The 24,847-nt window shown below is 38.6% G+C and overlaps 2 protein-coding genes across 8 annotated transcripts in view; one reads left to right on the top strand and one right to left on the bottom strand.

Moving 5' to 3' along the window:
• The window catches only part of KCNC1 (potassium voltage-gated channel subfamily C member 1), a 133,206-nt gene extending 111,692 nt beyond the window's left edge, over window positions 1-21,514 (top strand). For 2 of the 7 annotated variants that reach the window (XM_075094656.1, XM_075094652.1), the window contains one exon: window positions 19,408-21,514. In XM_075094656.1, the coding sequence (XP_074950757.1) occupies window positions 19,408-19,589 (182 nt within the window). In that variant the 3' untranslated portion in view covers window positions 19,590-21,514. Of the gene's footprint in view, window positions 1-1,225; window positions 3,685-19,407 lie in introns of those variants that run through there. The other 5 variants (XM_075094658.1, XM_075094654.1, XM_075094657.1 and 2 more) reach the window with 3 other exon arrangements.
• SERGEF (secretion regulating guanine nucleotide exchange factor) overlaps window positions 2,729-24,847 on the bottom strand; it is a 166,065-nt gene continuing 143,946 nt past the window's right edge. The window contains 2 exon segments of the mRNA XM_075094659.1: window positions 2,729-12,909; window positions 12,912-13,061. Of these exon segments, the coding sequence (XP_074950760.1) occupies window positions 12,872-12,909; window positions 12,912-13,061 (188 nt within the window). The 3' untranslated portion in view covers window positions 2,729-12,871.

Genomic DNA, 24,847 nt, shown 5'->3' with positions numbered 1-24,847 from the left:
TAGTTTAACAGAGAAAGAGAAGCATATGAGAACATCTGTTATCACAGGTGTCTTAAAATTGGAAAATAATCCACCTAAAATCACTTTCCTTTCATAAATAACTCATTACTAGTTAGTTTCTCAGACTTCTGACAGCTACAGGTCTCTCAGAAGTAACTGCATTTTAGTTTGCTAATGGTCAGAATTACCTATTTAGCAACAAAAGTCAAATCAAATGAAAAAAGCCTTCCCTTCTTAAAATAGGCTGTTTTGTTTAAATAATTTAACGTAAGGAGACCATACATACCAAAAGTAGAGTTACATACATATATATATATGCATCAAAGTTGATAAGGAATGGGAAAATTGGAAAAGAAATCTCTCTTCAAATCAGTGTTTATCACTGGTGTACTGTATATAGTATATGATATAGTCAATATTTTAAAACTGCAAAGATTGTATTACGTAACCATACACTGAGTATGGATTATAGAATTCCCATGTGCCATTGTATGATGGGCAATAGTTATAGTAAATGCCAGTTATAGATAGTGTATGTATTTATAAGTTTAAAGCTTATCATCAACAAAGATATAGTTGGACCACAAGACTTTCATATGAAAGTATATCCTCTAAAATTTACCTTTGTAGCAAAGTGTTTTACTTGATTCTGTATTGGATAAGCATTGACCGTGTTCATTCAGCTTGGGCGAGTTCGGGTGGTTCCAGTGGATCAGGGGAACACTCCAAATGGCACATCCTTTGGGATGAGGAATGTATGGTTTTCACGATGCACTGCAACCGCCTCTCGTTACTGAATGAAACAGAGGCTGGTTGGCTAAAGAGTAATATATGTCAGCATATTGTTGGCCTGTTTGAAACACATTGAGAGCATCTTAATTGTTGTTCCAACAGAATTTCATCCATAGTTTGTGCAACTCTCTGTACACTTGCTGAGCTGTTTACGTGCATGTCTGAAAAAGAAGGGCGGGAGGGAGGGAAACCAAATGCATGCAATTTTGTTTTCTTTTTCTTTTTTAAATGCTGAGAACAAAGGAGTAGTATCTCTACAGCAACACAACAAATTCTACAGATTTTGCTGCCTTCTCCCCCTCCCACCCCCACAGATACCAGAAACCTTAATTTTGCCTGAGGTCAAAAATGCATGAAGTGGAAGGGAGAGGTATGTGTGAAAGTATGACAGAGACATAGAAAACCCCTCCCACTGACTCTTTTTTCTTCTTAGGGTACAACCATGTTGCTGCCTGTAGGATCAATTACGTAGCCTGACCACCCTTGAGAAATGATGATTTTTATTTTTTTTTTTAATATATGTATACATATATATTTTTTAAACTTGTTCTGTACTTCAAAGGCCTTCTGAGTCATGTTGCAAGCGATACTACTCTCGGCATGTCCGTGCATGCAGATGCTATTGAACTGGCTACAATGTTGACCTCATTCTTAGTCCATTCTGTCATTGATCCAATGCTGTACTTTGCATTTTTCTTTTAAATGAAGGTTACGAAATGTCACGGAGCCTTAACAGCATAGCTGGCATAAGTGGAAAAGCGATAGGATTATCCTCAGTGTCTGCGCCCTACAGCTCTCCTAGTCCAGTGAGACGTTCTTGGTCTCCCATCCCATCTATTTTGTAGCATGGATCAGTAGCAGAGAATGGTCTAAAAAGCTTTATTTTCAATTAGCCTATGCTATGTTGCATATAATCCAGGTGACTAAGTCTGAAGATGCAATGTCTCACAGTAGCACCTGCTGGGAATGGTGTTACTACTGATGCTAGGTGACAACACTCCTAACTAGCACTCAGATGACAATAGGCAGGCATTTACGTAGTACTGGTGGGCCATACATGCTGCATGGTATCAGTACATAGAAGGGTGGATGCACCAGATAATCTGCTTCCTGGTGCATCGGCTAGTATATGCTTATTTTGGCTAATGGTGGATCTACTGGCTCTGTATGGAATGGGTTAGGCATTTAGTCAATGCTGAAACATGCCAACGATGGAAGATTTTGCTTTTCTCAGGATATTTTTGAGCCATAGGAACCCTGCAGGAGTTTGAGCAAACAAGCACAGTAGGATGAAACTTTGCATGGGCGCCTATTTTAAGCTGAAAGCAATACTCAGACACACTGTAGAGAGGTCTCAGTCTGGCTGACTGCATGGAAAAAAAATCCTGTTGAAGAAGAATATGGCTGCCTCTGCATGTAGCTATTTCACCTTTTCCTCCTTCTTTTAAAACTAAGATGCCGAGCTTGATGTGAAAAGCACAGGGAAGAAGCTCAAGTACTGATTGTATTCTTTACATGCAGATCTTTGCAAAGAAAGTCCAGTCATTGCTAAATATATGCCAACAGAGGCAGTCAGAGTGACCTGACAAGGCAAGATGGAGATGAACATTGATGGCTAATAAACATCTCTGTGGAACTGTGCAGGCATAGAAGACCTTCTCATTTGGACAAAGTTAACTCGTTCCATGCAGGTTTTATGGATGATTCTTCGTGGTTTTGGAGTTGTACTAGAGATGCAGGCTTTTTCTACGGCCAAAATGTAACAAAACTGTAGAAGATAATTTTTTTTTAATCTATTTTTTTGTTCCATAGCATGAATTGCATGAAGACAAAAATAATAAAAAAAAAAACAAACCACAAAAAAACCACACAAAAAACCCAAAACAAACAAAAAAAACCCAAACACCCAAAACCAAGAAACACTGCACATGTATGATTAAGGAGAAAAAAAAGCAAAGTTATATATTTTCTTTCAAAGCTCTTTACTTTTACATACATTGTTGTAGCCAAAATGTAAAACATTATAAAACTGTACATTTCTTTGCTATGGATTGCTTCTTTTTGTATACAAGATACAAAGTAATGGTTTTAAAAAGTGCAATCAGGCAGTCATCGGTCATATTGACCACGCCTTCACAGTTCATCACACCGACATGGAAATCAAGAACTTTTAATCCAACTAGAAGTGTATAAAAATAAGAAAAACTTTTTCCTGTCTGTTTTTGTTGGCATGCTTGTGACACATGGGACCTTCCTTTGGACCTGACAGTAACAGCTGGCCTAGATTTAATTTTCCAGCTCTGGTTATGTTGTATTTTATTGATGTATAGATCCAACGTAAAGACCCTTCATAAATTGTTCATATAAGTAATCAGTATGAATTTTAAACAGAGGTGTTATTTTAAAACTGGGACTTATAGTACAAAATCAGGAAAATACTCAAGTATAAATGGTCTCAAAGTTTAAGAAACAAGACAACAGCATTGTATGCAATTTAGTACTGAGTAAAATGCATGCACAATGTTATGCAAAACAATTCTAGCATGAAATAAATTTTGTATCATGGTTTCAGTGCCTGCTGTATAGTGTAAAGGGGAATCCTTTTCTGAAGCGATCAGGGGTTTCCAGAGACTTGCTTCTAAAAATCTTGAATAAATACAGTGTTCTCAACAGATACGTAGGAAAAAAGCTTGGTATTGCTTTGGTTCTACAATGCTAATTTTGGTTAGTAGATAATAAATGAAGCCTGCAAACACTTGATACAACTGATGTCTGAAGAATCCACACCATTAGTAATTTTATGAGGGAAGATTAAAAAACCCTATAATTATCTAGGTATCTTCCTTTTCCTTCCCCAACAATAATAAAAGTTTGTCTTTTTAGCTGATTAAATGAATTCAGTTTTTCTTACTTCTTTGGGCCCTGTCCTTCACTTGTTCTTCACTGAGCCACAGCAGTCCACCTGATACGAAACTCTGAAAGAAATCCCAGTATCCAAGTCGCACTTTATTTGCCACACAAAACATGCAGCAGTAAGAACCGAGAAACGAATGGGATTAAATTTCATTTTAGGTGCTACATATGACAACTATGGACTATGTGTCAACAGCATACTAGTTGCTTGAGCATTTTTGGTAAAGTACTTCTATAAGGAAGGATACACCTTTAACTTCATCTGAGGAACTTAAAGGAGTTGGCAACCTTCTAGGCAAGCAATGGCATCTGCGACTGCTGATGAGAATGCAAATGTAAAGGAATAGTATCCCTATGGTTTGGAAGAAATAGAGATTAAACCCAAAAAACCCAGAAGAAACACTCATGGCTCCGGTAAGTGCTAAATTACAAACAAAAAAACCAACTGCAGCTGGACCTTGTCTTCACAAAACTCTACTCCAAAAGGAAAATCAAGGAAGACCTCAAGTTGTGTTTTAAGAATACAAGAAAGGCTGATAATCTGAATTTGTATGTAATTAGAAAACTCCTTTGTAGTCCTTGACGTAGCATTATGTACTTGATTTCTACTTCAGTTGACTATCCTTTCTCCCAAGAACTATTTTTCTCCCACTGTTTCTATGCTGCTGTTCTCATCTGATAATCGGGCAATTTCTTACCTCCAGAGGTAAGATCCAGGATCCAAAAGTTGCCTAATGAACAACTTTTCCTCTTACAATGTATTAAAAGTCCAGAAATAGATTTATCTGCCCCATTTTTCATTTAACACTAACTTAAGGGCCCAGCGTGAAGGCTGCTCAAATTCTCCATTACCATAAGGATTACTATAAATTCAGCCCTGTAAATCCCACGTCGGTCTCCCTCTTCCATTGCGCTTTGCATATATATGAGCCTTAGCTAACAGGTTGGGTACACGTGCCCTAAGGCAATTGTCATTCTGTGCTACTTTTTACATCTACTGGTCCCATTTTCCTTTCGGTACTCCTCTCAGCTGATTCTGATTTGAGGTAACCATGTCTTTTGGGTGACTTCTATAAACACTTCAGAAATAACCAGAAAATAAAAGGTAGAGCACTTCCCATGCACCACTCTTCAGGCGATGATCTAAACCTTAAGGTGTATCTGACCCCAGTTTCCCTTGCACAACAGAGGCAGCTCTGACAACACACAGGGAAAGAGGGAGACAACTGGAAAATTTTAGGAGCTGTTGCACTGAATCCTGGCACTAAATCCTCAGACAAATTTACCACATCATCCCAGCTGTTTTACATTTAAGGAGCTTTTGCTGGGGTATTATGATTCAAACAATAATTCCTTCAAGCCTGCCCACTCCCACTACAGGAGATACGTATCTTGATTAAAGCATTAAAACTATACACATGGCTAGGTTCTGACCTCAGGCTTGCAATAACACCACCAACTACTTCTGACTTCACACCACTGTAAGAGCAGAAGCATATTCTGTTACACGCCTCCTGTTTACTGCAGGAAATGAACGTCTGGGTTTCTTGCTCTGCAAACTCAGCTTTTGGCACTGGACCCCCAACTATAGGACCCAATGCTGGTCCTTCATCTGAACCCACTGACAATTAATGGTTTATTACTTGCTAATGTTAAAAGCACATCTCAAGCACACCTTCTATAGATATAGCTTTTCCTCTGATTGCATGAAGGTACTTGTTTCTTCTGGACCAACCTGATGTGTCTCCACAACTACAATTTCAGACAGCAAGGATATGCAAAGTGGTTTCTGATCTCTCACTCCATCAAAAAAAAAAAAAATCTAGCTAATACCGCTGTGATAACAGTTGAGCGCAGCAATTATTAATCTGGATAAAGTGATTTTTCACATAAATTGCCTTCTCTCTCCTTAAAGTTTCAGGGCCAAAAAGAAAATACATCACTAAAACAAATGGCTGCTAGGACAAATGAGCAGACTGAAATACAGAAGAGAGCAAGCAGGGTTAAGGGAAGGGCATTCAGAAAGGAACTGAGCACAGAGCTGCTTACAAAAAAGATATCCTGAAAAAAACCCAAGTGCAGTTGTTACTTTGCCACTTTGTATATCCTTTTCATAGTTTCAAAACAAGGCAGCCTACCTCTCTGCTTTCCGTATATATCCTGGAAGCAACTTTGTCTCTGAGCTCACACAAAACTAACCTCACCTCATGAAAATGTGCTTAAATTATGCAGGTTATTTTTAACTTGCTCGCTTTCTTGAGTTTGGGCATAAAATATTTGTCTGTTCGGAAGTCCCAAAGCACCTACATTGATCTAGGACTGTAGGTGCAACATTTCTCTCAGGGGAATACAAATGCTTATTTGCAATCAAGAACAATATTTTAATTTAAATTGAACTTCAAGTTAGAAAATGGATCCAGAACTCCATCTCTTGACTGTCTTTCCTTATCTGACAAAGCAAATGCTTTAAAACTAAGCATATTCATTTGCCCCCATGGGAAGAGATATTCCCTGGTTCAGGCTGGCAAAGCCAGATTTTCAAACCTCAGCATTCACTTAAGCATTTTAAGAACTTTATGCAAGTACATAGGCCCAAACATCTCCGGGTACCAAATATTAAGAGCGCATCCTCCAAGGCTTCCACTGGTTTCTCTGCTGCCCATGGAGCGTAGGTTAGAGTCAGCAAAAGGCAAAGTATTGCAGTTGTATTAGCTCAGATATCACTCTCGGGTACCTGCCCAGCTTCTGGGCCCAAAGGGCTTAGCAGGGACAACACATCTATGCAGAGGCTGCTGACAGTGAGTCACACCAGAACGAACAGGAGACACGTGGCTTGACCCCAAGCAAATAAGCTCAGTAGCAGCCATGCTTTGCAGTGGTGGTGTCACTGTGAGTGGGTGACTGGAGAAAAGGCAGCAGTAGCACAAGAGGTGGGAAATGAGGAGGGCATAGGATGGGTCTGAAAAATGGGTTATGCAAGTAGGAGGGAAGGGAGCACATGAGGAAACAGCAGTCAGTGGCGAGGAGGAATGAAGAGCAAGGAGAGAAGGAATTAGTAGCAGTGAGGCTTACCTAAAAAACATCATGGACCACTAGCCTAGAAGGTAGAGCCTTGGCCTGGGACACAGGAGATGGAAATTTTATTCTTGGCTCCACTGTGGACATGCTGGGTTACCTTGGTTGGGTCATTTCAATTTTTTGTGCCTCAGCTTCTGTTTCTTTGACTTTATCCCCCTTTTAAAGTGTTCTGAGATGAAAAGAGGAAAAGCAGTATTTAAGTAGGATTATTTATTATATCTAGCTACTCAGAATTAAGGCACCAGAGGAGAGAAGCATCTCTCCATTATTTAAAAGATGCCATGTTTCCTTGTCTGCAGAAGAGCACAATGGCCCATTAGGAATCCCTTTTCTTTTGTACTTTGAAACAGAGGATTATTATGGAAAACAATTAAGCACCCACACAGTTAAAATGACAGAGAATCTTCATTACTGATTGGCAACTCCTCTGCTGCCCTAATTTAGGTACCACATGTCTTAATGCATTCAAATCAGTAAAAACAAAACAGAAGCTAGATTTGATTGACATTTGCAACAAAAAAAACCTAAAAATCATGTCAGAACATTAAATAAAAATTGTCCAATTCTTGGCTCCACTTCTAAATATATATTAAAAAAAAGTAAAAATGCAGAGTCTTATAAGTTTATGATGTTCAGGGAGCACTGGAATAATATTGAATAGAAATTCTGCAATTTCCAGTGACAAAGTCTTGACCCAAACCCTACAGACAGAACTCCCACCAAAACTGCATTGTATCTGAATTACAAGGTGGTCCATAGGCAAAGCAACCTGGAAACAGATGAGAAAGATGAAAATTAATTGAGAAGCTAGCCGACACAGGAACTGGACGTAAACTCAACTGCCTCCCAACCTGCAAAGACTTGTCTGAAAATGAGTAGAATTTTGACATGTCACAAAAAAATGCCTGAGGAATTTTTGCAAAATAAATGTCACCTCTGAACCTTCTCATCCACACAGCCAGCTTTTATTTGTTGCTCTTGTTTCTAATCAAGCTGAAAAATGTTTTCTCCCAGTACTCTGAATTTATGCTTCCTCACTCTCCCACAAGGTAACATGTGGTTCATCCAGGTCATGACTCAAATACAGAGACCATTTTCATTGCTCAGTATTTTCAGTCACATACTCTCTTTCCATGTTCTACAGGGGCACTGATAAGTAAAAACTGCCCCTGCATTAAAAACAGGTGAATGGAGATACAACTGACAGATGAACCCGAATGAAACCTGCCAACAGCTAACGAATGTGCCTTACTTCAGTCCCTTCAACCTCTAAGTGGGTTACAAAACAACAGCAGCTTTACACATGCAGTTTCTCCAAATTAACTTCAAAGGCACATATGGTAAACACCTCCCTTCGCAGTTATTTTTCGGGACATGCATCCAACAGGCTACTTCCATACAACCCAAGCATTTTAATTCAAGGCTATTACACCATTCTTTCTAACATGGAGTAAAAAATCTAAGATCGGCATTTATCAGGAATTAAAAATAGCACAAAAGCTAGAAGAAAAGAACAAAGCACAAACCACTTTCTTTTTTGTACATAAATCAAGATATTGCTATGTCAAAAGTTCAAATGTCCAAGTATTTTTGTGTCAGAGTTTTCAGCAAATTCAGTGTAAACTCCACATTTTTAAGCACAGTCAAAACCACACAAGATGATTCTCTACCACAGACTGCATCCATTCCTAGCCTTTCAGAAGCAAGACTTATGTTTTCCACTTCAGTATTTTCTTCTTCCTTTTACAGATCTTTCAGCTGCTCTGAACTATAAGCTGGTAGTAAATACCACAAACATGACTCAAATACTGATGAAAAATTCTGGAGCCTTTTTTAAGGATATATCTAGTTAAAAGAAAAAGCGCAAGACTTGCCACATGACGTAAAAATATTGAAATTGCTAAGAAAACACGAAACTTTTTGGTGAAAACATAACATCGCTATTTCAGTGACAAAGATCTGTCATCATCGTGATTTTCAATACAGGGGAAAAGGAAATGGAAGTCCCAAAATTACCTAAGTCTTTTTAAAATCAGATCTAGAGTTTCATGGAATTTAATGGAAAAAATAGTAAGTACTTGATTAAGTGCTGGACTAGGTCACAGGCCTGATCAAAAGACTTCTGAGACTGGAAGGTGAGGATGGATGTTGCTGTTCCAACTGAAGAGAACTGGAAATTTCAAGATGTGCTATGAATGAGAAAGAAAACCCATTGTGGGTCAATAATTCATATTATTATTAATGAACAGTGGGAGAGGGGGAATAACAACATCCAAGAAATAGAATAGCTTGTCCCCCATCTCACTCCCACGATACCGGCAGGATGGAATGCTGCTATTTCTGGGTGATTATTCAGTCTTCAGGACCTGTATCTTGAATCTATCTTCCCCCTCTGCCATCCTTTTCCCCTATGTTTTAGCTGACAACATAAAGCTCTTTACTGACATTCATTGAAATTTTTTCCCATACGTTCAAACTGATCTCCTTCACCTGTTTGCCATCCTCATCTTTAAGTCTTATGACTCAAAAAATGTCATATAAAGCAAAATCAAATCACATTCTTCCCCTCTCCCTCAATTTCTCTGTGTTCAGCCCTGTAGCCAAGCAAAACCTCCTGTCATTCAGGCAGAAGTGACCTTTATGGCAGCTGCAGATGGCAAGAACTAGTTAGTCACCAACAGGACTGACAACATGCAGATAGGGGAGGGAAGCCAGTGTCATGTAAGAAGTGGTGACTGGGAAAAAGAGGAAGAAAGGCAGGACTGAATTGTTCCTCAAGATGAGCACACTTCAAATACGGGGTCTGGCATTCTAAGCAGAAAAGCATCAAGTCACTCAGGTACACTACACAAAGTCAAATGACACCAATGACTGCCAAGCAGCCTAAACAAATCCTCCAAGAGATAGAAACTTCTCGAGTCAACACACACATCTTCCTACCAGCATTCTTTAAAATAGAACAGGAGTGTTTTGCACAGGTGCACATGGAGGCTGCATGAGCAACAACTGCCCATCTCCTAGCTTGAGTTCCTCTTCAAACAACAGAAGTACACACACAGCTTCCTTCTCCCCCTCCACCCAAGAGCCTGAAAGTTCTCTGGACTGAAGGTCAACAGTTCACAGCTCGTTCTCCAGCAAAGCTGTGATATTAAGTTCACCTTTTCCCCCTCATGAATGTCAGCTCATTGGCAGGTTTGCTTATTCTCAGAAAATGGGAGGGGAGAGCAGCTGCACAGACACTTGCTTACTTTGTCCCAGTGTTTTTTATATATATGTGTGTGTGTGTGTGTGTGTGTATTACAAACCGTGTCAGTTTATTTGCATCTGAATGTGAATGCAGAATGCTTACCTAAAAGGCTTTCTTTGTTTAGCACTGAAGACCTGCATAAAGAAGTCTGTCTTTGCATGCACTGCAGAAGCATTGGACAGCACACCAGCTCTGCATTCTGCCTTGCACAGACTGACTATCTCCATCAGGACATCAACAGGCAACAGTCACTGAGCTTTGGATACCAGCAAGGAAGGGGATTTCTTCATTTGATTATGAGCTTTTCACCGAGTACTCCCTTTCTTACAGTAGAAAGCCTTAGCTGATTTCATGCAATGTTTTATTCTGCAAACAAATCATACTGACATACAAAACAGGGCATTCATTTCTGAATGAATGAGCAACAACTTGTTTCTGACATTCAACCATGTACCACCTACAATGAATTATTATTCACTCTTCATACTACAGCAGTATGTAGAAGTCCTGACTGACAACAAAGCATTTAGTACGTCAAGCTCTCAAGAAAAATCATTACTTCCCCAAGTTTTCAATCTATACAGGCAAGACAAAGGAGAGAAAACACAGTTCTCACCCATTCAAAGATGAAGATCAGATGCAGATATGAAACACAACAAGACCAAGAACAAACCAAAGTACTCCTTTCTTTCTTCCTTATCACCCCAAATACTACTTTGAATTTCCAAGAGTGTGTTCATGTTACAGATTTGAAAAAGGGAGCATTTCAAATAACCACGTCATATTTATTTGTTACATAATTTGTTGTATTAGTCTGAAATGAACGGCAGCAACAGCATACACAGTCAAAATATGCTCAGTACAGTAACCACTATGTTATAGGGCACACATACCAGCTGTGATTAATCAAGGGACAGAATTATTCAGAGGGTACAATTACTGAAACAAGATAACATGCTTATTTAGTACACAGATTTTGGAGGAAAACAAAGGTAGAAACCTCAGAGAGAACTGCCAAACAAAGCATGAGAAACTGTTTTGTGCATATAATAGAGAGGCTAGAGGTATCTAGAAAATGGCAGAGGAGAGTCCATAAATAGTAACTTAAGTAAAGAGTGCAAGAGGTCACAGCCCAGAATGGTATATTGCCATGAAGAACCACAACCAACATATAGATTTAAAAAAAACCACTTTACAACAGAAGTCTTACTTCTGCACTTTTTGCAGAGGACCCGTTTGATTATTCCTATAGATTCTTTCAGTATCTGCAATACAATTGTTATAACCAGCTTCACAGTCAGTTCAAATTTCTCATCCATTGAATAGAAAAAGAAAATGCCTTTGAAAATTAGGCCATAAACTCTAACTGCTGTAAAACCAAGGGGGAGAAAGCCTTGCAGCCCCTATTACCAGCTTAATTCCTTCCCCTTCATGTGTAAGCTGATACATCTTTAGAAAGTCTTCCTGTCCTATTTCCTAAGAGCGCTTCTCTGAGTATTTGTAATTCTGTAAGGCTTCTTTCCTGGCAAGCCTGCTTTAAAAATTAAACAACAGTGGGTCTCATTAAAAGGTGCATTTACCACACAGTAGTATTCTCTATGTTTAGAACTTGAAATACATCAAATACCACAGCAAATGTAACTATCGTGGGTGGTAAACATCCAGTTTAATGGCATCCACTGTATTTGTGTGAAAAACAATTTTATAAATAGCTTCCAAAACTCTACTCAACATAGGTAACTAATAATATATGAAGATAATTTACACTTTTTCATTTCTCCTATCAAATAGGTAGGCCTGCATTCTCTGCCAAGTACTCACCTGGAACATGTGCTGTGGGCATGCTCTGAACTCAGTTGGGCTGTGAAACAGATGCCTGAACTAACCTGAAATTATCAAGAGCATTCTGGTCTGCCTTTTAGGCTGGAGAACTTGTAAGAACTTTCTGTTTAGATTGTGATATCTTCCTATTCGAAGGCAGCTGGAAACACAGGCGCTGTGTCAGAATGAACTGCCCTTAACAGCTACAGCTGTCTTATGCCCTTTGACAAGAACTCTTCTATTGTTTCTAAGAGCTCTTAGAAGTTTTTCTTCCCTAAGCAGTAGCTTCAGAAAATTCAGGTTAGATTTGCAAGTTAATAATAATTCATGCGAATTTGCATCCCTGTAAATCTGTAATAAACTGATGTCTGGCACAGAAGATAATTCTTCAGGAATACTGCTCCTTTCACAGTTTAATCAAGATATAGCTAGTTCAGAAGGGCCTCATTGTCCCCTTTTGCCAGCCTTCCAAATTATGTCTCCTTTTTTTCTTTTTAAATCCTAATCTTCTGTTTAAAATGTATGTATGCATCTATTTATGTACACTGGCATTTCTCTAGGACGCAAACTGGATTTTCTGAGATTCTGGGAGCTCACAACTCCATTATAAGTTGGCAGGGGAGCAACACACGCTCATCATGACATAAAGATACAATAATAAGAGACTAGAAGGGGCCCTATGACTCCACCTTCTCAGACCATTTCCTCAGACTGAACTTATACACCAATGATAAGCAATTAAGCAGCTGGTTTCTTCCTCAAAGACTTCTCAGAAGAACAAGAAAACTTCATTCTTTCTTCAGTGGTATTGCATGAAGGCAAAATGTTTGTCATTCTATCTGTGGGTAAGAAAGTAAATCCTGTGAAAGGGACACATGAAACATTTTTTAAAATATTATATTTTTTGATGCATGCTCTTTCCCTTCAGTCTTAGAAAAGAACTTCTTCTGCATCATGGGCAATCCTCTTGTAGCATTTCTGAGCTAGGCAATCCAAAGATGTCCATCCACATCCATGATGCTATGATTTCAGGTGTACCAAGTCTAATGTGGAGTTTGACAAAGAGCCATGGAGTGTCCTGCTCCACATCCAATTAAGAGCTGTTTTGCATAACCAAGAGCTTTGACTGGCTTCGGGACACAAACATTTGCTTCTGTGCCATCACCACACATCCCATGTTCATTCCATCCCCAAGAGAAGCACCAGCCACCTAAAAGAGAGGATACAAAATGCAGAATAAAGACCACAGAAACACGACAGCTTTGGTTAGTTTTGGGGAGAAGATCTGTCAAGTCATCTTCTAATTAGGTTCTAAGAAATTCTCCTAAGGTGGGGAAAAATGTTCTGGTTCTCTTGAAAATGCAAATAAACCCGAATTAATTAGTCCCTATCTTGTTCCATATCATTAACAACATAACAGAGATTAAAATAACAAAGACATTTGAAAATCACTTAGTAAACACACGGTTCAGTATTTATACAGAGCCTACAGAAATCTCTACATTTTACAGTCCTTGCCTAAAATGATGTGGAAACCCAGTCTTTCAAGTTCCCCCTAGTAAGCAAAACTATCACAAACCAAGCCCAGGGACAATAACCATTCACAGCATGATCTGTAGGATTGGGGAACAGAGTCACAGAGCAGCCAAATACATTTTATTCCTACTTTCAAGTTTACATCTCACCTTTTCACTTTAAATACAAGTCTCCGACTAGTTACTCTTAATCATCCTACCTCTTCTGCTTGCTTTGACATCATTTAAGTGCTTTTATTATCCTTATTTCCCCTCATTATTATTTATTTTTGTAACATCTATTCTTTTATATCCCAAATAATGATCCATGTATTATTACCCCATAGTACTCTTTCTTGAAGCACAATATGTAAAATTTGTTCTATAAATGGCTGGCATAATTAAAAAAAAATCCACCAAAGAACCCCCTTATGCTGAACTACAAGAGGTATTTCTTCCCTATTTTCTTCTCCTTATTTGGCTGTCACAGACTCTGCCTCTGAATTTCTGTAATAAAAAAGAAAGCCATCCTGCAATATAATCATGTTTCTTATGCCACTGCTATTTTTGAAAAGCAGCAGGTGTTAACAGCATGAAGTACCATTCTGGAGTCTAAATAATGAGAAGAAAAGTGCCAAAATTCACAAAATCCAATTCCAATCATAATTCTAAAATAATTTTACTTTTCAAAATTCAAAACCAGATTATTGCAAAGCTAGCAGAACCGTCTTTCTCTCCTGCAAATCGAGTAACATTTGTCATCTGTTTTCTTTACGTATTAGTATATTAAATTTCTCCTCTTCTGTAATTAAGTGTAAACATTACTGAAGTCAGACATAATTAAACAATGACCTTTAATTTTCTCGGCAATCTTTAAGGCAATTGAACACAACAAAATGCCACTAGAATGTCACAGTAGGCTAGATACATCTCACCTAATGCAGCAGTTCCATTATTCTTATCTTAGAAGGCACCAGATTTTCTCATGACTATGCGTGTGCAATATTGACAGCCCAACCTGCATCATAAATGCACATGTATGTGCTGCAGAAAAGTACCAAAAAGTAAATGTGCAACATATTGCATTTAAATATCCACAGATCAGAACATTTAAGAGGTTAATTGGAATTTTTTTGGTAAGGTTCCAGGTGAAAATATTTATGTAAATTTTAACAGGCAGGGAAAAGACATCATGAACAGAGTCTAAAGACACATCACAGAACAACAGCTGCACTTAAGAAAAGGCATTCTTTTGCACAGCTAATATGTGGAACCTGCAGAATAAGCCTACTTAGAGTGGGAAAACTTCCAAGTTCAATAAAAAGGGAATATAAAACATGCCCTTAAATTAATAAGATGACTGTGGTAAGCTTTTTTTACTAGACCACTAGCAATTAGCACAACAACTTGCATGTTTGTATGGAGACTCTCTACATCTGACTAAAGGATTATTTTTTTTTTTAATCCCATCCCATCAGGACGAGAGGAAACCAAAAAGCGTTTGGTCACCTTAAATTACAAACTCCTCAATGGAACATTAATGGCATAACAAATATTCAAAGAAACAGCATGGTAGAATATTAACCTCTCAAATTGATAAATATATCTAGTCAAACATCTTTTGAAAAAACATCACAGAAAAATTTACAAGCTAGGAGACCCCCAGTCAAGAACATCTCCTCTAAAATAAGGATCACTGAGTCTTTTCCAGACTTTACTTCTCCAAGCATGTAGAAAGGCCACCAAACAGTTCTTTCTACATGATTCCAATGAGCTCCAAGGTTACTGAAATGGGCTGAGAGTGAAAACTGGTGAAAGAAAAATACAGATTAACTAGGATTTATGAATGGTCTTATACAAAAATATCTCGTACATATATGGAGAGCCAGGCAGAAATCTGAAGGGATGAAAGGGTCATAACAGATATGGAATGATAGGCCACAAAAATTATTCTCATCACCATCAAGTCAGGAGACCTAAAAGGCAGAGAATTATTGTATGAAAATAAAAGTTATACTATATCACACCTGCCTGTAGAAGATTTAAAGAAAGATTCGTGCATTAAAAAAAAAAGCCAGATGCTAGACTTGTGTCACAGAAATCAGAATTTGCAGAAAACACAGAGCCTTTTTTTTTTTTTTAATAACATATTAATAAAATCTGAAGGATAGCTGGGCAAAATGGCTGCGGTGACACCGATCAGGAGGATACAAGTAGCTATGTGAATCATTGGCACAGAAGTTGAAGGCAATGAAGATTGAAGATAATGAAGCACCTATTATAAAAACGACATAGAGGGAATATCTGCAGAGTTAAGGAAAGGCCTTCATTACAGGGAACTAATGGCTAGCCTCTGGACAAAGGGCACCATTTCCTTTCAATTATTTCCTTTCCTCCCATCCCCCCACCATTTTTGTTTATTTTCTTTTTGATTGCTTCTATTCAGTTTATTGCTGATAAAAACCCCAACACAGCTCCAGCAACCGTATATGCTTTCATGAGAAAATTCAATTTTTATGCCCGTGCCAGACCTTCCCAGGATGAAAGACCGTTAGAATGATGTGTATTACCATAGCTACAGATTGCTTCTAACTAAACTTAAAACAAGCATTGTAGCATGTTCTCAAACCAAATGATTTGTGTTTGGTGAGGTGAGGAGGGAAAGTTGCCCCATGTCACTGGTTAAATGAAACAGCATAGTACATTGCATTCACCTTTTCCCTTTTAAAACATAAATACTCAAAGTACAAATGAAACCAGAGAACTCACCTGGCAATGCAGCACAATCTCAAGGGAATTTCACTGGCATTCACAATCACACTAATGAAAGTCTAGAGTAAGACTATGCAGGTTTTTTCCCCAAACATTAAATATACAAAAAGCGGGAAGAAAAAAAAACCCTTAAGGAAACTGTCTGGTTTGGTCACAAAACAAGAAGGGGCTACTGTCCTCCTTCTATTTGCAATAATTACCTAGGCTTTTTTTAAGGTAACTGAAGTGACAACTGCAATCCACAAGTTGATTAAACTGGAGAGAAGTACTTCTAGGTAAAATAAAGCTGCAGGAGATTGGACAATTCTGGGGAAAGTAGAGGATTTAGAGTCACTCCTCTTTGCTGAGTACTTTGTTCTTCAGAGGAGAAGAATCAATGTTAGGAAATAAGACGCTCTGGTTAAGATTCACTGCACTTAACTTCAGCCACCTAAAAATCCAGCAACTTAGCTAAAGATCATTATTCTCTAGTTTTCCTCAAGAGCCAATGGAGTCATCTACATCTCTCCAACAGGCAATTAATCTTACCCAAACGCTGGTGTCAAAATCAAATCTATCCCACTCTGGTGGCTATAGAGGGAGACCAAGTAATTGTCTTAGCCTAGGCATATCAGTTTTAAACAGCTGAAGACAGATTATGATAAATCACAATCTTACAATCAGTCTGAAGGTAAAGCAAGGAAAACTGGAAACAAGGAAGCTGTAAATATTATTGCAGCCTAGTTTCAGGCTACAAACAGTCTGCTTCTAAACCAGCCTGTGCCCTGGAGGCTTATCACTGAAATCTTTAAAAGCTTGTCTCTTTTCTGCTTGTCCTCTCTCACTCTTCCAACCACACAAACAAAGAGAAGTTGGCTTTAAAGACAGTCCAACTATCTTGAAGCCAAGCTATTCATCAGACAGCTTCACATTTTATGGATCCATTAAAATGTTTTAGTACAGCTCTATTGTATAGGCTCTGTGCTCTTAGCAATACTCTAAAATACCTCAATTATTTTTTTTTTAAACTGAAATTAGTGTTACTCTACAAACTGTTATAGACAAAGTTACAGTAGGCAAGAGATCAGCTCGGGGCAAGTCAAATGACTTCAAACATCATCAAGGCTGGACCACAAACAAAATTCAGGTGTCTCAGCTATCCCCCCTTGACTATTCAGGAGCATTCAAAACCTCACAAGGAAAAATGTAACACTACACAAAAGGAGATTTAGACCACACTTCTCCCAGTGAGTTACAAAACACAGTGAATAAGTTTTCCTATTTTTTCAGGACATCTGGCAATCCAGGGTGTCATGTAAAATAGAAGGAAAGAAATACCCTTCTAAACTTCTGTATTTTTGTTAGCAACAATTCTGTCATCAGCATGAAAGATTTGCAATTTTAGAATACAAGGAACAGGGTTGATACCAATTGTTTTCTGCAGAAAAACATGGAAACATATTAGTAACTAAAAGGGAAGTCTAAGCATTCTGCAAAATCTTATTAAAGGCAAAGTTTGGTTAAGTAGAATATAAAATGACATGATCCCAAGACATTATATGGCACCTCCAAAAGCAGAAAACAACTAAGAGATTCATATAGTGCCAGTTTTATTATGGAGCTACATTTATACCCACATATTCAAAGAGCAAGCTGTCATGCGCTCCAGGGAGCCCATCCAATTGCTGCTGGAGTTGCTCAGGACCACAACCCTCAGAAATGCAAGTCTGACTTTACAGTGAGTAACTGGATAAAAATCACAGGCATTGCAGTGCAAACACAATATACAGACAGGAAACAACATCCATTTTTGATATTAAGTACAAAGTCATGGTGCTAAAGGCATGCTGATTCTGAAGTTAGTCTCCAGTCAACAGTCTGTCCTCACTCCACTTTTACATCATTAGTAGCTTACCCCAGGCAGCAGATTTAGACTACTCAGTCCCCTCCTCAGCAGTGGTTTTACACACGTGAAAAATAAGAGTACTTCAGGTCATGCATCTGTGGTTCATCCTGGTACCTGAAAAGAACAACTTCCAATGGCCTCAAACAGCTACTCATAACAAATGCATGAAGCCTGCATGATATGGGCTTCTCTCACTTGGTGCTCTAAACTAATATCTTATGTGAATTATTATTTTTACAGCAGAAGCACTGTCTTCTTAGTCAGACCTTCTCTCTGCCTATACTTGTATATTGTGTAATACAGCAGGGACTTCAAACTGGGTCAGGGCCTCATGCCAAATGTCAAAATATCCAATTACAATATACAACTAACTGTTGAAGAGAGTCAGAAAATCAGCTTGAGTATACAAGATGCCTAGTACAGCTTAGGGAGCCATGGTGGTATGTGGAGTACTGTAAAATGGAGCAATAAGGCTACACATCTCCTATAAAATTAACTTAATTTTGGGGGAAGTCTAATTTCTAGTTTCTCCTTCAATATGAGTATCTAACCCACAAATGGCAAACAGAAGAGCAGTACAGAGCACATCTCATCTTTTCTGTCCTCATTTCCATAGCGTACGAATAGCCAAGGGTTACAAAATGGGAAAGAATCACATTTATGATAATATAATCTCTGAGCGTGCAGTGAAGGGCAATATAGCACATCTGACACGGCCTGAAAACTGTATACGGGGAAAGAGTCCAACGCACAGCAATGCAGAGAAGTAAAGATACAGAATGGCACTTACCAAAAAAAGCCTTAGCAGTTTCATATAAACATGCTGTGCATTTTTCTATGCACTGTTTTAAGTGTCAGGCAAGTAACTGAGCCCGTTCACTAGAGGTAGTGCTATCTTGCTAATACACAATGACAACAGAAATTTTGTTCTGTTCTCACAGGGCACTTCAAAGCAGGAGCTGAACAGCTCACCGCACATCCACGTTATGTCAGAGAAGCCGTGGTTTAGATTACCATTCAGGCTAGTTTATGATGGATTTCATTTTTTCCTTCTCAGTTATGCATCGTGATTTTGAAGACAAAAATGTGAGGAAGAAATACACAAAACTATATCCTAGGATGTAATAACAACATATTTGCAACTACAGATTTCTTGGGCCACTGCACCTTTACAGTTTCCGTGGCAAAACTGAAGTCCTGTAAGATGGAGAAGTTTGCTTTGCTGTGTGTAGGTAGCAAGGAGAGACATCTATTGCAAGGATTAACCATTCACATTTCTGTTTCCACAGGGAAACAGAAATGGTACTTATTACGACTAAAGTTTATGGGTACTGCACAAGGTTTTCCTTTTGGTTTACTCAAACATGTCAATTCCTTCCCAACAGGAAAGCATCTCCAGCTCAACACAGAACAAAACCTGGGCTCACGACTTTGTGCAAGACTGAACGTATCTGGTCCACTGACAATACATGAGGATTATATCATACATGAAGCAGCTGCAGTGCAGAGAGGATTAAGCATTAAAGATGCTTTTTTTTACACCTGTAGAAGACAAGAAAATCTTTAAATTTTGTTCTCTCAAGTACAGGACAAAAACACCTGACAGAAATTAGTTAACTGAGAATTTGTCTTGCGGCTCTGAATGTGACACTAACGTCTGCTCCATCAGAGTATCAGTCATGGCAGAGAGTGACATTCATTCAGAACTTACATCCCTGCCTCTTAAAATGACAGGCAGTAAACGTGTCACAGTGCTTTAACTTTGCATGACCAGGACTAGACAATCATGATCTCGTCGCAGAGCCAGAGACTACAGTCCTATGACCCTCTGTATGATCAGATACAGAACATACAGAAAATACCTTCTACTAAGTGCTTAGTAAGAGGTCATCCATGCAAAATAAAATGGATGAAGCAGTATGACAAAGCACATCTATAAGGGCACAAGTCATTCATGTGTCCCATAGGTCATTCAAGTGCCATGGCCATTTGCACCCGTATCCTGGGTATAAAGCATTACCATTTCAAATTTCACATACTTTAAACTGATATAAATGATTATACAAAGGAGGGGATATTTTCAATTCATTCTGACCTAGAACATTACATCCTAGAATTGAAGGCCATCTTCAGCACAGGCCTAGGAAAAGTAATAAATGATAAAATGTTCAGTGAGGAATGCAGAAATGAGAATCTGACAAACCCCTCAAACTGTATTACAGTACTATATGTAGCTTTCAAAGCACTAAGCAAATTTGAGAGCAGGAGACAGTACAGACGGCAAGATGAGCAGCAGCATGCAGGTGAAATGGTGCTTCCTTCTACTTTGTTGGCTGAAGTCAGAAACAAGAGACCCCACTGGGGTCTCAGGAACACTCTCCTCAAGAAAGAGCAGCTAGGTTGGAAAAGAATATTTTGGAAATGCTTTGGTGCTTAATATGTTTTAGCAACTTCTTGTATCATACATTGGTCTATTTACAACTACGTAGTTTTAAGGTGATCATGCAGACCAGGCCATATATGGCTGTGAGTCCGTGGCAGCTTATAAAAAGTACCTATGATACAAGAGGTAACAAGATATTCCATATGGTCATATTTACCTACAATTTCTTCTATCTGACTGCTATTCTCTTCCCCTGAAGGGCTGTTTGCACTGAACAAAAGTGAGCATTCTGGGGTTTATCTCTGAAGATGTCCTTTTCTGGAGAACACAATTCTCTAATTCAGAACCAGAAAGTGAAATGTGTGAACCTTCCATATGAACATCTTCTGTAAAATAGCTTTGTGTTAATTGGGCTTTAGTTTGGACTTTCTCCCTTTCATTCTTCCTTATCAACTGCAAGGCTGCATTTTGGTCAAGTTTCAAGACACATGATATGAATGTGCATTACTGTTGAGTGAAGTCTAAAAAACCTGCTTGTTCATATTAAACAAGTGAGGACTTTTTTCCCATGCTTAGAAAGTAATCTGAGGTAAAGTCCGGAAGTCATAAGCTAAAGTGTTAGAAATGCAGAGAGAAAAATCAAGGAAACAAGTGGTCATTGATTTTCTCCGTTTCCTTCTTACTGATTGAACTAGCAGATTTTTTCACAGCTACGTAAACATTGCCTCAGAACAAAAGTAGTTGCAACTCAGCAGTGAAGTTATTAGGATGCCTTACTTTGCAAAGTTTCAAGCTGTAATCTTAGCATAACACAACGGCTCAGATGATGGCTCCCCTGCAAGCATCACAGTGCAGTTTTACCAGTGACAGCACTGTAGTACATGTGCACCTGTGAGAGCTTTAAAATACCTTGCCTGATACAAACTATAGCATAGCTGTAGTCAGAGAGAGTTCAGGATGAACTAACCCTCCCTTCTGAGCAGGATTTGTGGATTACGTTTCCTCTGTGCTGCAACTGTTGTACTTGAGTTAACCTTCTTGTATCTGGTTCAAGTGTGCCTATACCACACTGTACTGTAGTGCAAGCGCACATCTAATAAAACTCCTATGGGTCACGTGCCTTGTCTGTCTCAGTTTTTCTGCCTATTGTTATAGGGATCCTTATACTTGCCACTGTGTTGGGGTCTAAATGAGGTAACTCAATGTCTACTCAGATACAACAATGGTTGGGTCATTTGAGCACCTAGAAAAAAAGCAAAAAGTAAATGACTTGGCAGCATCATTGCTGTCACTTAAAAAACCATCATTCCCCTCTATCTCGTATAACATAGTTCTGTGAACTAATAGCATCCCTTTCAAAGAAGAAAATAGATAGTTGACAGAGCTGTGACAAAAGATGAAAGCAAGCAAAAAACAAAATTAAAAAAAAAATCCCACTATTCAGACTTCAAACACAGACCTTAGAGGGGTTTACTTCAAGTGCATACACCAAAGGCAAGTCACATTTTCTCAAAGGGACAGGTGAAACACTGGTTTCACTTGAGGTTGGCTCTGCAGGGCTGGACTTGTGTTAACTTTCAATTGCAAGCGGAACAGCAGCTGAACACTGAAGAAAAACACTTCAAAAACCCAAACCCCAAACAAATTGCAAAGTAATGCCACCACAAACTGCACCCTCAGTGCCATCCATATGGCTAAGCCATTTCTCTGACGTCAGAGAGGGTTTTCAGGGTCTACTGTAAAGCAGAACCCAAGTGTTCTAGCTCTTTCCATTTCTTAAGGGTTAGGAAAAGGTCAGAAACTTTAGCCATATCACCCAGTCAAGAAACTTATTCAAAGTAATGAGCCAAATAATGTTTACCAGAGGGGAGACACAAATTTTCTTTCCTTTCCCAGGTAACCAGGGAAGACCAGGATCACCAGGATCTTAGGAATAACACCTTTATTTTTAAGCTGTACTTTTAGAGCAATATTTTATATTTTAGTAAGTATTCTGGAAAAAAATAAGCAAATGGTCAATATTGGATATAAAAGTAGTAATGAGAGAATAGGCTTTGTCAGGTATAATTAAAAAACATAAGAATTGAAAATGGTCATGAAAAGAATCAAAGCAGACAGCTTCAAAAAAAAGAAGTGCCCAGAAGGCAGGATTGGATCTGTTTCTCCAAACATCAGCTCAAAATCATACACGACTGTTGAGTGAAGTCTGGAGGAATTGCTTGTTGATATTAAGCAAAGGAAGAGTTCTGCCATCAGTATCTGTTAAGAACAAAGACTAGTTTTCTTAGATGAAAACAGATTTTGACATACTTCTCTAGTGCAGAACAGATATTCTGGGCAAGATGTAAAGCACAGCTTGCTAACTTTTGCCTTTTTATATCTGTATGACAAATTTCACTCTATTTTCCTTTTCTTTTATTCACTAAACTATTTAATTACAAACCCATAATTCTTGTTGTAAAAAAGAAAAAAAAAATAGCTGTTCAGTTTCAATACTGAGCTGGCAAAACCTGAGCTTTCAAGCAACACACAGGGCTAAAGAGACCCTAGCCCTGAAGTGGAATGGAGTACATACTAGTGTGCAAGCACACCTTTTACAAACTCAGGCCATTTAGTTGGGGAATAACCCTGCTGCAGCATGGCCTCTCCACATTTCTACCTTCAGCCTCCTCTGTGGGTCAGATGTCCATACATTTGCTCTTCACACAACTCTTGCCTAATCTTCCCTAGAGGTGAGCAAGACTGGGAAAGAAATGCAGGCAGAATTTGGGATGCCACTGGGTGCTAAGTGGCAACATTTGAGTCATTCTGTTTATGAAAGGCAAACAATGTTTCTGCTGCATAGGGTTCAAGGTACATTTTGGGGACAGCTCACCACTTTGCCTCCATCAGTATAAGATGCACCTAAATTCTGAATTGGGGCAGCTCCTTGAGGAGAGGGAACATATCAAGTCAGTCCTTGGAAGAAGACAAGCACAAAAGAGTGTCCTGAGATGAAAACCTCCTGTAATTAATACTGCAGTGATGTTTTCTGAACATTTCTGCTCTAGTACGTTTTTTCTGGACCGTGGCAAAATAGCCAGAGTGAAAACAAAATTCATGCATCAGGTGGAGGGATCTGAGATTGGAAAGTAAAATCTGGCACAGTGACAGGAAGAACAGCTGATGGGCAGAGGGATTCAGAGGCACCATGCCAGCTCCAGAAGGTCAGAGGACCATAATGGACAACGCAAGCTGGGTCCCTGAGATGCCATTTGGGGCTACCCCACCTGATCCTCTGCATAACCTCAGGAAAAAGAGGAAACTAGCTGGAATCAAGACAGTAATATCTGGCACCATTTTGGAAGGAATACATCTGCAAGAGACCTAGGATAACAAAATATTCTTCAGAATTAAAAAAAAAAAACAAAACAAAACCAATAAAACCAAGACAAAAACAAAAGCAAAACAAAAAACCAACCAACCAACCAACTCTGAAAGAATATTTGACCAAATTAAGAATTCAAGAGCTTTGTTCTCCTTGCTTTGGAGGAAGCAGAAGCACTGTAAATACTGGAAATATGCAGTCTCCTTCATGCATTGGACTCACTGTTCCTTCCTGTGTCCATGCAGAAAGCCAGCTTCTTCCACCTTATAGCTGGCGCTAGGCTAATCACAGAGCAGGTTCAGCAGTAGAAAGCAACCTAGAAAGAAAGCTAGGCAGAAAAGAATTATTTAGAATTTAAGCCATGTTTGGCACAGGGCCAAGATATCTTTACTCTTCAAGATCACTTACTAAAAGAACTGTCTCTACTCATGGGTGAGCCAAAATGCCATTCTCTTGACTTTGGAGGCTTCTTAAATCTACCCAGTAATAGATGAAGCAAAAATAAGAATTTTAAGTGTCCAGTCAACTTTGCAGAAGTGACTCATGTTCCCAAATCATTCAAACACTTAAAAATGCTATCTCTCCCTAAATGAGAGCCTTTTTTTTTTTTTTTTCCTGGTGATTATCAACATTTTAAAGCTCTCCATTAACTTTTGATATGAAAAGGTTAAAAACAAAGAACATAATCTCTATTTTAAAATACTACAAAGGATACAAGAACAAACCAGGTCAAGGTATTTTAGGATGACCACAGCCACCCATTGTCTTTATAAATTTACTGTCCAAAAAAAGATAGTAAAAAGATTTACAACACAACTGGCAACACTACACTTAACATACGTGTTTGTAAAATATTGGTATGTACATACACACAGACATGTATTCTACAGAAAACATACATATAATTATGGATCTTGCATAGACAAACAGAGGAGACGTACCTAGTATAGGTAGATCTATGAAGCAGCCAGCACCTTGGCTGTTGCCAGAGAGAGTAGAGTTAGGTCTAAATTGTAAAAAACTCTTTTCAACAGTGAAGTGACATAACTTTGGAACTGAAATATGCACTGCCCAT

Source organism: Phalacrocorax aristotelis, chromosome 5, assembly GCF_949628215.1.
Source record: "Phalacrocorax aristotelis chromosome 5, bGulAri2.1, whole genome shotgun sequence".
Lineage (NCBI taxonomy): Eukaryota > Metazoa > Chordata > Aves > Suliformes > Phalacrocoracidae > Phalacrocorax > Phalacrocorax aristotelis.
The sequence above is the reverse complement of the archived record's forward strand: the minus strand, read 5'-3'. Positions and strand labels throughout refer to the sequence as shown.